Here is a 17,046-nt window from a genome sequence, read left to right as displayed (position 1 = left end):
AGAATTTCTTTCCAGAGAGGGTGATCAGCCATTGGAATGGGCTGCCCAGGGAAGTGGTGGATTCTCCATCCCTGGAGGTGTTTAAGGACAGACTGGATGTGGCATCAGTGCCATGGGCTGGGAACCGCAGCGGGGTTGGATCAAGGGTTGGACTTGATGATCTCGGAGGTCCCTTCCAACCCATTTGATTCTGTGATTCTATGATTCTATGATCTCTGACTCGGAGAGCGCAGAGACGACAAACTGAGGAGACGCTCCCGCTAAAGCTGATGGGCAAAGCGAATTCCTGAGAGCCGGCTGTGCCCCCAGGGAAGGCAGGGGAGGGTCGCCGGGTGCCCCGGGCTGGCCAGCAGAGCCAGGCGGGCGATTGCCGCCGCCGCCACAGGATGTCACTGCCAGCCCGGGGACGGGAGAGGAGGAGCTCTTTGGGATGGATGGGCAGGGAAATCCCACCGTCTGCCCGGCTCTTTTAAGGGTGGATAAACTGGCAAAAAGAGGGGTTTAGAGGGTAGGTTTAGATTAGATATTAGGCAATAATTCTCTGCTGGGAGCGCGGTGAGACCCTGTCACAGGTTATCCGGAGAGGTTGTGGACCCCTCATCCCTCATCCAAGGCCAGGTTGGAAGGGGCTTGGAGCAACCCGGGGTAGTGGAAAGTGTCCCTGCCTACGGCAGGGGGTGGAACTGGATAATCTTTAAGGTCCCTTCTGACCAAAACCATTCTATGATTCTATAAAAAATTAATAAAGGTGCCCCCATGAAAAGCATCAACCAAGTGGTGCCAGACACGCTTGGGTACAAAGCTGCTGGTACATTATTGCACTGAGCAGGACAATTTTAGCCATCAATAGCTGATGGCTATCAGCATTAAGATCCTTTTTATTGGCACAGTGTGGCTGTGACAGCAGTGGCAGTGGGGTTATTTATATTATTTATATTATTATTTATATCCAGGCGGCGCTGTAAATTCATTCCCTGCCTACACTTGTGGGGGCTTTTAACTCCCCGTCCCTTCATGAGTTTCCAAAGCCTCACCCCCCTGTTGCCTGGCATGTCAGTAATACCCAGTTTCATTAACAGCCTCTTGGGGGGGAGATTTTGTGAAGGTCTGTTGACAGACTTCCATTTACAGAGCACTTTATTGATACGGAACAAAATAAGGAAATGAGATACCCACTGTTTTCTCCCAAGGAAATGATGCTTATTATGCCATGTAAACTTCCACGGGATTTCTTAGTTTGTGGGGCTGATTTGATCATTTTGCCAAGGGCAGCTTGCACTTTGGAATTTGAGAAAACAGGGATGAATTCAGGCTTTCTGAGGCTCAGCTCGGGCTTGGAGGCTCTGTATTAACAGCTCTACAAAGTTTTACCATGTGTAAACATTGAAATCAGGATTATTAACAATCACTTACAGATTTTATAGGTCCAGAGGTTGGTTTTTTTTTTACCTGCAGTAAAAGGAATTATGATTGTCCAGATTTGGGAAAGCTCCATTATAGTAGCAAAGAAGTGGTGAGACCAAACATATATTGCTTTATTTCCCACATTGATTTTTAACTTGCCTGGATATCTTCCCATACCTCCCACACTTTTTTCTTTTTTTTTTGGTGGCTGCTTTTTTATTTGACTACGACACTGAGTTTGTTGGGAACTAAGGATCAGATAAAATACACAGTACAGTGTCATGTAACATGTGGGGGTGGTAGCCCTAAACAATTGCTTTTGTCTTCCAGCAACCAGGACAGGTTTTCTTGGTGGTATCTGACATGTTTATCCCCCATAATAGTCAGTGGCTGGTTCATCAGATTTGTGTGCATCAGTAACACCCATCTGAAGCTCTCTGGGCCAGCAAAGACATTCCTGCTAAACATAAAAAGTAGAATCATAGGATCTTTTAGGTTGGAGAAGAGCTCCAAGATCATGGAGTCCACCCTGTGCCCTATGCCCACCTTGTCCCCCAGCCCAGAGCACTGAGTGCCACATCCAGGCCTTCCTTGGACATCTCCAGGGATGGGGACTCCACCACTTCCCTGGGCAGCTCCTTCCTATGTTTAACAACCCTTTCCATGAAGAAATTCCTCCTGATGTCCTACCTGACCCTTCCCTGGCATGGCATGAGGCCGTTTCCTCTTCTCCTGTCCCTTGTTCCCTGGGAGAAAAGGTGGATCTCCCCCAGCTCCCCCTTCCTTTGGACATTTTGTGGCATTTTCCACAAACTAACAGCATGTCACACCCTTCCCCCTAAAAATTCCTGGTTTTTCATGGTGGATCCGTGCTTGCCACACCTGAAACCTTGGCAAAGGTGGACCTGGGAGTATCCAGGACAGGGGCCATGGCAGGAACAGATCAATAGTAGCGTTTCTTCTAGAATAAGAGTTTGGGGTAAAAAAGCACTATTGTCTCACTGTGCAGCTCTGCAGGTCACCATTCTGCACATTCAGAGACGTGTAAGTTTAACCAAGGGAATTCCTTTCACTTGTAAAGTAAATTTCAAAGTGAAAGATTAACTTTGGATTGTAGAGATGAATCACTTGGGAGCTCACTGTGGGGGTGTGAGATAACACTCTGTTTTTGCAGCTGGGACAGGCTCAGGTCACCAATGATGATCTGTCCTAAATGACCATTACTGGGCCACTGAATATCCTGCAATTCACAATTAGAGATCAAAATTCGTTGCCTACAAAACCTGTGATCTGGTGCAGAGTCTTCCCTCTCTGAAGGTTGCTCAATTATTTTCCTGCTTTCTGATATTGCAGCTGATGGGAACTTTCTGAACAGAATTCCGTGGGTGATACTTATATGGGACAAGATTTGTACTCGTCACTTGGAAGTCCCATATATGTTTTGCACCTATTTTTTGGGAAGTAAAAGACTTTTTCCTCTGTACTCTGCTGCCCAAGAGTTCTCCTATCATAGTGAATTTCTAATTACACACCTTTTTTGTTTCTAGAAAAGTTTCAGCCGAGAAGAAAAAAGATGGAGATTTGGAAAACAGGCAAAGGAACGGTAGTGAAAATCCAGGATACCTTCCAGAGGAACTGGGGAACACAGAACAAAGCCCAGGTGAGTCTAAGCTGGTTAATCACATGTTGTCAAAGTGCTTCTCGACATGGGCCTTTTGGACAATGTGTCAAGGAATTACATTATGAGACTTCACACATATTTCACAATACTCAGAGGGGGATCTGTGCTTGCCTTGAGCCTCTTCAGAACATTCTGGACTTTCTAGAGTAAGGCCCTTCAAAATTATTGAGAAAACATAAAGTTCTTTGCAGTGGAATTTACATTCAGTCCTGGGTTTGGTATTTTAAATGCCTTTGTTCTTCCAAATATCTTCTGGGGCCAGATGTGGGAGGACTGGATTTCCATACAACCATTAATTTGGGCAACATTTTGCAGTTGGTCTGTGAAAACAAAGGAAAATCCACCACTACCAACAACAACAACAATGACAACAACAAAATAAAAAAAGAAGAGAAGGAAAGAAAAAAGGCAGCTAGTGAACTATTATTTTACTGAGAAATGACTAAGGCATTATAAATTCTTGTCCTTAAGCACAAAGACTCTTCAAAAGCAAATGTAAATCTCCACCAAATTGTTACCCACCACTTGCATTTATAACCACATTATTATCAAAACATTTAATCAAACACTTAATGACATCAAATTATTGTGCAGAGTCTGTAAGCCAGGCACACATCCTTTTCTCTCCAACAAATACATGGTGAAGAAATAAGTACAGTGAAAAGATTTCCAGAGCATGTGGTGTTGTAAAATGTTGTCACAAAGAATAAAAGGAAAACTAAGTGAACCTGGACAGATTGATTCTACTGAGGCCTTGTATAGGCTTCTTTCATATTTGTTAGTGTGGTGGATTGACCTTGGCTGGCCACCAAGTTGCTTTATCACTCCCTCTTCTCAACAGGACAGGGGAAGAAAATAAGATGGAAAAGGTCGTGGGTGAAGATGAGGAGAGGGAGATCACTAATTACTGTCAAAGGCAAAGAAGGCTCCATTTTTGGAGGATTAATTTAATTTATTGCAAATTAATAACAGTAGGATAGTGAGAAAGAAAACAAAACCAATAACACCTCCTCAATTCCCCACTGCTTCCAAGTCTCAGCTTCCCTCCTAGCTCATCTAACTCCTCTCCAGAGGCATTGCAGGGGGATGAGGGGACAGGGAATCGGGGCTGTGGTCGGTCCATAACACATCATTTCTGTCCCTCCCCCTGCTCCAGTGTGGGTTCTTCCCACAGGGCACAACCCTTCCCAAAATTCTACAGTGTGGCTTCTTCAAGAGCTGCTCCAGTGCGGGTCTTTTCCATGGTAAAGAAATGGAATGTTCCAGCATGGGCAGCCTTGTGGAGAGTCACAGTTCCTGCCAGAAAACCTGCTCCTGCAGGGGCTCCTGTCCTGAATTACAGTAATCTTGGATATTCTTACAGGAATTGCCTCTCTTCCCCCGATGTCTTCCAAGTTTACTGACCCTGTGGACAGTTTATACATCAGCTCTGTGCCAAAGGTAATTGCAATGCTGATACCTTGAATATCTTGAGCTTTTTTCTTTTTCTCACTGTGTGTGTTGTGCTATAAGCAAACACAGATTTTGGGTGGAGGGAGACAACTAGAAGTCAATTGTAGCTGTAATTGGGTAAGTGGAATGTCCCTCCTGCATTCCTGAATGTTTGATTTATAAGGATAAGTGCCCCGGGTTGGCCTCAGATTTAGATCGATTTGGGGGGCAGGGAATGGGGAGGGGGCAATGAAGGGAAGTGAGGGAGAAACAGCCTCCTCTGAGGAGGAGGTTTTGAAATAAATGTCTAATAAAACTTTTGCCACATCTGTTCTCCTCAGCTGCATCTTCCTCCCCACCTCCCTGCCTAAAGTTTAGGAAGTCACAAACTTCCCCTCATAAAAAACCTCAAGTTGTAAGGGGCCCGTAAGTGTCACTGAGTTGAACTCCCTCCTCCTCCCAGGACTGCCTAAAACTAACCCATGTGTTTAAAACCATCCCCCCAGATGGTTTTATCCCTCCTTGAGCTCTGACAGGAGTTCAGGCAGTGTCAGCTCTTTCCTTCCCATTGCTTTCCATGTCTTTCCTGCTCCAAATGCCAGCCAGGCCTTCCTGCTGGGACAGACTCCCCATGGGTAAAGCCAGTGGTCTGATTGTCATTCCTGGGATTAAAAGGTCTCCCCCTCTCTCTCCACAAACCTACTTGTTACCATTAATAAATTAATTAATTCTTTCAGCCTCTCCAGGCAGAATAACTCCAGCTTGGCTTTTGAGAATTCACCTCTGTGTATATTATACCTTAAACAATTATAATGTGAGCTCAAACAATTATAATTATTATGTAACAATAATTATTATTATATAACAATAATAATTATAAAGGTTTACTTTGCTCTTGGCAGATTCTGGACAGAATTACTATGTATTATTATATTATATATAATAATTACTATATATTTTTATTTTTATATATATATATAATTCTATATATAATATATAGAAAGTTGTTATATAGGTGTCTTAATCAAAGAGGTCTGCAGTGTTTTGTTGTTCTCCCCAGCTGCCAGACTGGAGGAGATGCAGGATATAACATGGGGGTACTGTTGAAGGCGAGGTTTGAGGTTCCTTTGCAAGGAAAATCCAGTGTGATATAATAAATAAATGAGCGTTTCTTGACTGTATTTTCCAATTCAACCATGAGCTTTATGCTGATCTTGGAGACTTTTGGTATCTCAGCAGCAAGTTCTGGGAGGGAAAGCACCCACTTAACACCCACCCTAGAGCTTTTCCCCTTTTCCACATGAAAAGTGAAAAGTTGAGCTCAGGGTTTATTCCTTTCCTTGTTCCACTCTCAGAGGCCTCTGTTCTGTAGGATGGTGCTGGGCTGTCTTCTAGCACCACCTTAATGTGGATCCTAATTTATTCCACACATTTTTAAAATACTTTTAGCACCTCCATGATGGTTTATGCCAATATTCTCTTGGGAAAGTGGCAGTGATGTGGTACCGAGTTCACTCCTCAACACAGTGAGGACTCATTTATTTTTGAAGAGCTGCTCCAACATGCACAGTGCAGGAATCTGCCGTGGGATGACATTGCACATAACTCATAGCAGAGTGTGTCTGGCTCTTCTGGCACACGATGGAATTTAGGAAGTGCTCAGTTAAAGCTTAAAACAGTGATCAAAATAATAACAGTAAAAATAATAGCACTGATACTGATGTATTTGTGCCTGGGAGTTATGATGTTTGACATTAACTACTTGTCAAACCAAATACTGTTGAAGCAGAGCTGAAAAGCATGTGCAGAACAGCTGAGGGTTCCGTGGGGATCTGTAACCCTGAGCAGCAGTTTCAGACAGTGTTTGAAAGGCTTATGAACAGGATTATATTTCTATTGTCCCTGGACAATATAACAAGTCTGTTACAGTGTCTTCTCCCTGCATCAATAACTGCCCACACGTTTTTGAAAAACACCCAGAGATAATCTAGAGGTGAAAATCGTTTATAACCATTTCCCATAAGTTAAGGGAGTATTTAGAATCTAAAAATGTCTTGCTGAAAACAAACTATTTGTGAGTTTGAACGGGGCTTCTCAGTATATTGTGATGGCCCCATCTTGTATATTCAGAAGCTGATAAAACTGATGAAGATTTGCCTTAAATTGTAGATCTGCAGTCCGTGATTTAAATTTATGACATTAAATGCAAACATGGCAAAACATTTCCCATACAAAAAGTAGGAGGTTTTGGCATTCACTGCCTTCCCTGTTAACTGCATAATAGAGGTTTTCTGACAAAAAAAAAAGTGCTACTGGGTGTATTCTAATAAAGTTCAATCACCACTGATGGCAATATATTGCCTACTAAACATTGAAGTGCTCTTTTATCATATTTCTTGTCAAGCAGGAAAAATCAGGTGGTAACTCATTTAGCTGTTTGCTGTCAGTGCTGAATCAAACAATCTCTTCAGAAACCACCTGCCTTCCTGCCACTGCATCTTCTAAACCCAGGAAGTTTTGTTTCTCAGTTGGCTTTCCCTGCCTGAACACTGGAAACATTCCCAAGGATTGTTCATCCTTATTCGTCAGGAGTTTTTAATGAGAAATAGGGGGTATAAAACAGGAGGGAGAGATGTTACCCTGGGAATTTTTTTTGTAGTGAAGGAGGTCATGAAGGGGTGGACTCCAATAAATTGCTTCTCTCTCCCTGGATAATCAAGAAAAATGAGCAAATGTCCTTGCAGTGACTCTGTGGAGGTCAAGAAGAAGGAGGGAGGGTCCAAGTCCTCCCTGAGGAGCAGGGAGTCCATCTGCTGATGGAAAGAGTCACACAGGCTGAACACCCAAAGTTTTACCTATTCCTGCCTCTGTGAGGGTATTTCCTTCCAATTTGATCCCTTCTGTTCCATGTGTAAAAAAAGTTACAATTTTAAAGCGTTTGGGAGATTAAAGGAGGCTTCAAACCACAGGTTTTGTTTCCTCAGAAGTCCTCTCCCATGGACCCAGCCAGGCACAAAGCCTGAAAAAGCTGGTGTGTGTCATTGTAAAGAAAATCACTTAGGTCAGGTCAGCTATTGGCCATTCAAACCCTTTGAATCAGAAGCTAATGCAAAATGTCCATGGAGAAGATGAATGTTGCCCAGTAATTGCACTGATGAATTCCCAACATGAACAAGAGATTTGGCAAATCATCTCAGGGAAAAGTGATACCTCAGCAAAGAAGAAGGGAGGAAAATAAAAGGTGTGGGAGATGTTCAAAAAATGATGAATAACGAAGCAAATTATTGAGCTGAGGGGAAAAAATGAGCCAGGCACTGGAAGAGGAGGCCAAGGAGCATCAGTCAGGGATGCTGGAAGGTCCCCACTCTGATTACATTAGCTGAGAAAAGGTCAAATTGAGAGTAGAGTTGCAGGCTCCTCTTTCATTGCAAATGTAGTTACTGTCAGGGATCACAGAATGGTTTGGGTTGGAAGGGACCTCAAAGATCATGCAGTTCCAACCCCCTGCCATGAGCAGGGACACCTTCCACTAGAACAGGGTGCTCAGAGCCCCATCCAACCTGGCCTTGGACACTTCCAGGGATGGGGATTAACAACTTCTCTGGGCAACCTGGGCCAGGGCCTCACCACCCTCACAGGGAAGTTTTTATTACTAACATCCAATTTAAGCTACTCTTTTTCAGTTCAAAACCATTCCCCCTTGTCCTGTCATTACATGTTCTTGTTAATCTCCCTTCTTCTTGCTTGTAGGCTCCCTTCATGTACTGAAAGGTCACAGTTGGGTGATCCCTAAGCCTTCTCTTCTCCAGGCTGAGTGATCCTTGCTCCCAGCACTGGAGTGGAGTTACAGGGACAAAGATCCCATCCAAGGGGGCTGTTCCTCATTCCCATTGCACTGTGCTCCTTCCAAAACCCAAGTGCAATGAGGGGGATCCCTTACTTTGGCTTTAGCAGATTTTGGGGCAGTCCCACAGACGGCTGAGCCTGAACAAGGGCCAGTTCTGCCAGGTCCTGAGTGCCACCCCCGAGGAGCTCCGCGTTTCAAGCTCCCACAAAAGCAGCTGAAGGGACTCAGCAACTTTCAGGATTGGACAATCTCCTAGAAAAGCTTCATAATTAGTCCATTTAATCTGCCATAAATGTCTCTGTGATAAATCAGGAGACCATTCTGTAAGAGGCAGTGAGTGCTCATTTATAGTGGGCCAGATCCATCCCTGGTGTAACCCTGACTTCAGAGGCTTCCACTTGCCACCACAGCCACACTCCCCCTCTCCCATCCAGGGTGAATCATGGCTCTGTTAATGGAGGAGGATCCATTTTTCTTCTTAACTACTCCAAGTGACACTCTATAAACTGGAAATATTATTTAGTTGTGGTTGTGGTTTTATACTGGGAAGGAAGCGAATGATGAATTGTAGCTCCATTTATTGCACCGTGTAGAACTGCTCCGACTCTGAGGATGGTTTGAAAAGAAAAATTAAGCTATCAAAATTGAATTAAAAGGTCAATAAATAGAAATATAAACCAATGAAAGCAAATAATTTTACCCCTACTGATGCAATTTACTACAGAGTGTATGTCAGGTCGTGATAACCACTAGTTAGCAGATCTTGATTAAGAGAGTAATAAATATTGATGAGACAGGTACAGAAATGGCAGGTGCAGTTTACAGTGTAATTTTTCCAAGTGTCTGTGGAAGAAGGGAAGGAGTGAAGTTATATGGGTGGGATTAAGCCATGAAGAAACAAGAAGGAATTTCCAGGCTGTTTGTCTGCTGATGGACAGGGAAATGTGCTGAGTGTACCAAAAGCTGGCAGGGTGTAACTGGTTTTCTGTTTGAAGTAATAGTGTATCCAAACTGTTTCAAGGGTATCCAGAACTTTTGGGTGGGTGTTTTCCTGGAAATGAATTCGGAATGAGAATTAAAAACTGAGGGCAGGGGGGGAAAATAACCTTGAGAATAGAAAGCTGTGCCTCCCTGATTTTTTGTTCTTGCAGTCAGCCAAGCGTGAGATGCTTTTGGAACATTTGGAAATGCTCCTACCACATTAATTTCGGCAATTTGTCCTAATGCAGTTAAACTTGGGTTTTTTTCGATGGCTAATACCAAGATTTCAGTTTATCACACACTTCCACAGTGTCTGAGGAGCTGCCATCTGTCAAATGAATGTCAGGATCAGAGTCCTGTTTCTATAATGCCAGATGTGTGTTCATCATTCACATCCCCAGTGTCACGTGGGTTGCAGAAGTGACTGAAACATGCTTGTGATAGCAGAAATCCTGCTTTCATTGACTGGAGAGCAGTATTCCAAACATCACAGAAGGATTCAGCCCTGAAACCAGCTGATACACATTCAGTTTGCCTTCTGATTCACCCTCGTGTTGTTGGTTCTCTTTTAGTCCGGCTCAAGAGCTGGAAGAGATGAAAAGGTTTGGGCATCTGTTTCCCCAGCCAAATCAACAAACTATGCAAAGCTTTTCCCAGTATAATTATCCCTTTATAGTAATCCCTATCAAAAGGCATCCAGGGCAGATGATAAATCAACAGGCGGGCTTTGGAGCACGTGACTGTCAAATATCCATGGTGAACCAGGTGCCAGGCTGAAAGAGCAAAGAGATTTAAAACTATATGAAAGAAATTCTGATGTTATTGCATCCTTCCAGATAGAGGGGAACAGCTTAGAAACTCCTGTGCAGAGAACCATTAGAGATGCCTTTTCTCCCTTCAATCTGTAGGATATAGTGAATTATGAAGCCATTTTTTCTCAGCCTGGGACTGACAGGACTAGTGGAATCAACCTAAAGAATAGAAACAACTTTGAAATCGAAACCAAGCAGAGGCTCAAGCAGCTGCAGCAGATCAGGGTATAAATATGAAACGGCTGATGTGGTCCTACTCCTCCTCCATACATTATGGATTTGTAATGTGTTGTGTGAGACCTTCCACAGCACCAGAAAATGAGTTTTAGGTCACTGCCCAGCAGTCTCCATTTCAGGGAAGTTACATCCAGCGAGCCGCAAGCCTCGGTGAGGCTTTGCTGCCTCAGAGAGAGCTCTGCAGAAAATGGGCCAGCACACAGCATGGGCTGATTGAAATTCATGAAATTATTCATTAATTGATATCAGAGCACAGTAAGAGTGAAATAGAAGTAAGCCAGGGCATTTGCTCTGAAGGAAATAACCATGAAAGATGCAGCAGGGCAGAGGTGAAACGTCACGGGCACCGTCCCCACCCCGGGAGCAAAGTCACTGCTTGGTTCCTCCTCTGCTGGGGAGGAGAAGTGGCAGGAAAAGGCAGGGGATGGATGGTTCATTGTTGTTAATGAGATTTTTAAAGCAAAAGAGGCATATTGGGGTTATATTTTCGCCAGTGATGTCATAGAGCAGCTGAGATCCAGCTGGTGAACGTCCTCTGGCTCTGCTATTCAGAATCATATGGAAATAGAAATCAGAGAATCAGAGAATGGTTTGGGTTCAAAGGGATTAAAGATCATCTCGTTCCAACCCCCTGCCATGGGCAGGGACACCTTCCAATAGACCTGGTTGCTCCAAGCCCCATCCAATCTGGCCTTGGACACTTCCAGGGATCCAGGGGCAGCCAAAGCTTCTCTGGGCAACTTATGCCAGGGTCTCACCACCCTCACAGCCAAGAATTTCTTCCCAATATCCCACCTAACCCTGCTCTCTGTCACTTCAAAGCCATTCCCCCTTGTCCTGTCACTCCAGGCCCTTGCAAATAGTCTCTATCCATCCTTCTTGTAGCTCCTTCAGGTCCTGGAAGCCCACAGTCAGGTCACTCCAAAGCTTCCCTTCTCCAGGCTGAACAATCCCAGCTCTCCCAGCCTTTCCTCCCAGCAGAGCTGCTCCAGCCCTGGGATCCTCTTGGGGCCTCCTCTGGACTCTCTCCAGCAGCTCCATGTCCTTTCTGCACTGTTCCCCAGGGCTGGAGCAGCTCTGCAGGTGGGGTCTCACCTGAGGGGGCAGAGGGGCACAATTCTCTCCCTAAATCTTCCCCTTTCCACAACACTGTCTGGTGAACTTTCTGATCACTGTCTTTTTTTCCTGTAGTAAATCTGGGTGCAGTAGGTTATTTCTGTGCAATAGATCCTGGGAAATATCCCCACTCCACTAATTTACTAAACATGGGATCCAAAGAATGACCTGTTTCAGGCAGTTTTAGACACAGTTTGCTCTTGGTCCCCCTCTGAAACTTTCTGGTTACTCAGCTCACTGCTAGTTCAGTATCCTTTATACTCACAGTCCACAATATCTGGGAATATTTGCTTTCTACAAACGTAACACTTGACTTCAGCTGTTTTCCCAGACTTTTTTTCCCTATTCTATTTGTAAATTTGTTATTTTGAGGGGGAGCAGTAGCAGAGAGCTTCTCCAAACCTCTGTCCTGGTGAGAAAGCCCTGTCATAACAGACCTGTAATTGAACAATCAGGAAAGGCCAAGGAGCTGTTCTGCCAGAAATGGAGCAAATCTCATCACATATTAATCTCTGGGGTAACACAGACCACAGGGAAGCTCTGATGTGCTCTGGAAATGAGAGAGTGATGTCTCTGCTCAGCACCAGCCTGGGCTGAACTGCAAGAAATTAAGTGCAGCAGAGAGACCTTGGGAAAGGTCTCCTGAGCAGAGCCAGGCAATCCTGTTACTTCCCAGAGCACCTCTCCTCTCTGCAAAAATAAACAGCAAAGAAGGGTAAATTTAGAAAACAGCAGCCTGTTCTAGCAACAAAAGGGATGGGGAGGGAGGAGAAAGAGAGTTGTGTTTAAAACAGAAGGCAGCTGCCTTGTGAAATGTTTCTAGGATAGTTATATTTATCCCACAGTTTTCCTTGAGGTGCTGAGACTCATTAAATACCAGAGATGTGTTGTCCACATTTGTTACCTAACATTTTCCCTCTGTGGCCTGTTCAATAATGTATATGTACCAAATGCATTATTGAAGATATTTAATACTGGAAGAATACCAAGGCAATACAGACTGCACAGGACTAATGCTCCAGAAAAAAAAGAAAAGCCAAAAGAAGATTGGTCAGTAGTTAAAGAACCACGTTTGGCTGGATGAAAGATTTCACTGGGAAAAACAGTGGAATTCCCATTAATTTCCAAGGGCTTGAGACCAGGTGAGGAATTGCAGGGAAGAGCAGCCAGAAGGCAGCATCTACTTGGAGGCAGATAAAACCAACACTGGGGGCTGGACACAGCAAACCATTCAGCAGCAGTGTTTCATTTAGGAAACTATGTGAAAATACATGTTTTATAATTCTGGAATAAATTTTCATTCCTCAGAGCTGCTTCATAGTTATCTATATGAGGCCTCACCACTACATTTAAATATCCAAAGTGTGTGTCACTTGGATGCATTTGAGAATGAGTTTTTCCTTGTCTTTTCTCTCTGCCATGATATTTTGTCAGAGCACAGAAGTAATTAGGACTGGAAATGAGGACAGGCTCTGCAAAGCTGCTGAACAGGGGTCAGCCTGGGAACAGGCTGCTGTCAGTGGAAGCACAGTCCTGCCAGTCATGGGAAGTTTAAAAAAAGCCTGCCTTGAATAAACACTGAGATGTTGGGAATGATCCTTCAGGCACATGGAATGCTGGTGTGCTCATTGCTGCAGTTCCTGATGGATTTAAAAGCTACGTTCAGGTTTTCCTTTTAACAGGGATTTTCTTTAGGAGAACCAAAGAAGAAACACCCAAAATCATGTTTTCCTTTAAAAAATCCAGACTGCAGAAGCCACAAGAAGTTCTCAGGTAGCACAAGATCAGTTAATGAATTCCCAGAACTGCCACGTGAAGCTTTTGTTTCGTTCTGCTGCTCATCCTTCCCTTTGTGTTTAGATTCTGAGTGGGTTGCTGAAGAAAGGTTTCATTTGGGGGTGAGGCTTTGGCAGGTAACCTCCTGAGAACCCTCGTGGGACTGCTTTTCTAGGATTTCTTTTGAGTTCTGTAACTGCTTCTGCTCTCCCATAGGTGCGACCCCAAAGACGTCCTGATCATCTGATCAGCCCAAAGAAAATCAGGAATGTGACCCTTGTGTAGGATGGACTTCTCCAGGATATTTTTTTTTTGCATTTCTGCAACAGAGAAAGGTTAAAACCACTTATCTCGGTTTAAGTTATAAGTTATTTTTCTTTTTTTTGCCTTGTCTAATGAAATAAAATCGCAACCTTTATGAAGTAGCACGTTATATCTCAGCAAAATAATGGACATAAATGCCATAAATGGACATAAGTGACATAAGTGGACAGCCTGAACTACAGAGACAAGGAATTTGATGGGACTGGACAAGAGGAAGAATCTGTGCTTTGGGTCCCAAGGAAACCAGCAAAACCCCTGTCAGAGAAAAATCTTATGTTACAGCAAGATCAAGGACTGGAACTGCAAGACATTTATGAGTTCACAAGAACTGGTTAATAATAATAATAATAATAATAATAATAATAATGGTTAATACAATTTCAATTGCTTTTTAATGTACTTTATGTACAGCTGAGCATCTTGAGCTTATGGATCGACAACATTTTTCAATTCCCGTTCTGTAATAAAATCAAGGGAAGTTTTGGTGAGGACTGTCTTAAAATTTCTAAGAAAATCATCTTAGGATCATAAATTAATTTGTTCCATTTCAATAAGTTACTTTGTAAAAGGTGTTTGCCTTAAAGCCAATGTTCCATTTTGAAATAAAACCCAATCACCCACACGCCAAAAAAATCCTTTTTTAAATTGAAATTGAAAAATCTCGAGCTGGAAAATGTAGATTTGAAAATCTTGACTTTGAAGAGTTGTTGCTTGAATGTTTTATGTCTCTGTTCTACTTGTGGGCTGAGTTTGCTGAGTTTGCACCAAATGACTTGTGCCACAGCAATGGTGGTATTCGTGTTGAACAGTGTTTTTTCCTCAGGGATAGAGTGGATAAGGACCACAAGAAATGCACTTTATCGAGGGAACTTGTCAGCAGAGCAGATCCAGCACATGGACTTTGTAGAGTAAAAAAAAATAATTGTGATTTCTGGCGGAAATGTTTTGCCTGATATTTTGTGTTTCATAATAAAAAGTTCGAGCTCGATATTTTTTTTATTTATTTTTTTTTTACAAAAAGACAAACTTCTTCCAGAAAAACAAGTTATTTGCAGTGTGCTCATCTTTCTACCCACTCAAAGAACTCTGAATTATTCAGCGTGTCGCATGTTAATGTTCAGTACAAACCGATGCAGGTGCTCTGTGAGTGCTGAGAGAAGCCACCCCTCAGAATCACTTCCAGTGATAATCTGTGCTACAAAACTAAGAAATCTGAAACCTGATCCCGGGAAGAAGAAGCTGTTTTGTGTGTTTAGCATTTGGCATCTCGTGAAGTCGTGGCAGATTTTGCGCTGCCGGTGGCATTTCCAGTCAGTCTGTCAGAACGTGGCAGGGTCTGCCATGTGCTATTGCACACAAAGCTGTTGGGAATTCTGACCATCCACACCTAACTTGGCCGGGGAGGAGCTTTGAAATGCGTTCTGTGTTATACAGGGAAAAATAGAAGCAATTTAGGTTGTGGCGTGTCTTGACATTTTCCTTGAAAATATCCTTATTTTCCTTGAAAAGGACATGCATGGAGAGAAGCGTCTCCATGGAGAGAGAAGGGACCTGGAGAGGATGGAGAGTTGGGCTGATTCCAATGGGATGAGGTTCAACCAGGCCAAGTGCCGGGTCCTGCACTTTGGCCACAACAACCCCCGGCAGCTCCAGGCTGGGACAGAGAGGCTGGAGAGCAGCCAGGCAGGAAGGGAACTGGGAGTTTGGATTGACAGGAAGTTGAACATGAGCCAGAGTGTGCCCAGGTGGGCAAGAAGGCCAATGGATCCTGGCCTGGCTCAGGAACAGTGTGGCCAACAGGTCCAGGGCAGGGATTCTGCCCCTGGACTCAGCGCTGGTGAGGCCACCCCTGGAGTGCTGTGTCCAGTTCTGGGCCCCTCAGCTCAGGAAGGACATGGAGGGGCTGGAGCAGGTCCAGAGAACGAGGCTGGGGAAGGGTCTGGAGCACAAGTGCTGTGAGGAGAGGCTGAGGGAGCGGGGGGGCTCAGCCTGGAGAGGAGGAGGCTCAGGGGAGACCTTCTCACTCTCTACAACTCCCTGACAGGAGGGGGGAGCCAGGTGGGGGTCGGGCTCTTCTCCCAGGAACCAGCAGTAGGACAAGAGGGTATGATCTTAAGCTCTTCCAGGGGAGGTTTATATTGGACATTAGGAAGAAATCCTTTCCAGAGAGGGTAATCAGGTATTGGAATGGGCTGCCCAGGGAGGGGGTGGAGTCACTGTCCCTGGAGGTGTTGAAGGTGAGACTGGATGTGGCATCAGTGCCATGGGCTGGGAACCACGGTGGGGTTGGATCAAGGGTTGGACTTGATGATCTCAGAGGGCTTTTCCAACCCGGCTGATTCTATGATTCTATGATTCTATGATCTACCTCACTCTGACACAAGTATTCCTATTGCTGACATCTAGTTACCACTGTAGGTGAATGCAACCTAAACACAAACAAAAATCCACTTTATTAGAGGAATATCTATAGCATGAAAGAGAGATGGGCCCAGGGTAGCACCAGCTTGTGACTCGGGGAGAAAAACCAAGGAATTTTGGCTTTCTGTGCACATCCATGGTTAGCAACACCTCTTGATTGTCAGAGAATGATGAAACCTGCATGGACACAGGAGTTTCCCAGCAGAAAATGGTGATTCATTAGAATTTATTTTGCAAAGGCATCAAACTATACTGTGTTATCTCCAAGCCCTTGATTTCAAGCTTAGCTTCATTATTATTTGGTGTCATAGCAAAGGAGCCAACCTAGAACTGAAGAAAACCTTTCCTCCACTTAATCTATGTCCTTCCACATGAATTAAACACATTTCTGTGTTGATGCCATGGACAGGAGGACACAAAGTCTGAGGAAAAAGGCTGTGTCAGCAACATTTTGTCTTCTGTGCTGAGGAGTCCCCACTGGGATTTCCACGTGGTGCCACCTGGGGCTTGAGGCTCCTCAGAGGAAAGAAGGAAAGCTTCACAAAATTGGTATTCAGGCTGTGGCAAAAGAACCTCCTGGCACTCCTGTTGAATGGACAAGCTGAGAAGAGAAGGTTGGAGACCTCGCAGAAACTTTCTAGTATCTGAAGAGGGTCCACAAGGAGTCTGGAGAAGGACTCTTCATCAGGAACTGGAGTGACAGGACAGGGGGAACAGGTTCAAGCTGAAAGAGAGTAAATTTAGATTGGATATTAGGAAGAAATTGTTTCCTGTATGGGTGGTGAGGCCCTGGCACAGGTTGCCCAGAGAAATTATGGATTCCATCCCTGGAAGTGTTCAAGGCCAGGTTGATGTGGCTCTGAGCAACCCAATCTAGTGGAAGATGCCCTGCCCATGGAAAGGGGTTGGAATGAGATGATCTTTAACGTCCCTTCCAACCCAAACCATTCTGTGATTCTGTGTGAGACCCCTCATCTGGGGACCCTGTGGGAGCCCCTCCCCTGCTGGCAGCTCCA

The 17,046-nt window shown here is 44.3% G+C and overlaps 1 protein-coding gene across 3 annotated transcripts in view; it reads left to right on the top strand.

Annotated features, from left to right (window-relative positions):
• The window catches only part of IGSF5 (immunoglobulin superfamily member 5), a 30,010-nt gene extending 15,482 nt beyond the window's left edge, over positions 1-14,528 (top strand). The window contains exons 7-9 of one of the 3 annotated variants that reach the window (XM_027701787.1): positions 2,952-3,064; positions 4,449-4,525; positions 13,502-14,528. In XM_027701787.1, coding sequence (XP_027557588.1) covers positions 2,952-3,064; positions 4,449-4,525; positions 13,502-13,570 — 259 coding nt within the window. In that variant the 3' untranslated portion in view covers positions 13,571-14,528. The other 2 variants (XM_027701789.1, XM_027701788.1) reach the window with 2 other exon arrangements.
• The last annotated feature ends 2,518 nt before the right edge of the window (positions 14,529-17,046 follow it).

The sequence above is a fragment of the Neopelma chrysocephalum genome, unplaced genomic scaffold (assembly GCF_003984885.1).
Source record: "Neopelma chrysocephalum unplaced genomic scaffold, ASM398488v2 Primary Assembly neopelma1_166, whole genome shotgun sequence".
Taxonomy (NCBI): Eukaryota; Metazoa; Chordata; class Aves; order Passeriformes; family Pipridae; genus Neopelma; species Neopelma chrysocephalum.
The sequence above is the reverse complement of the archived record's forward strand: the minus strand, read 5'-3'. Positions and strand labels throughout refer to the sequence as shown.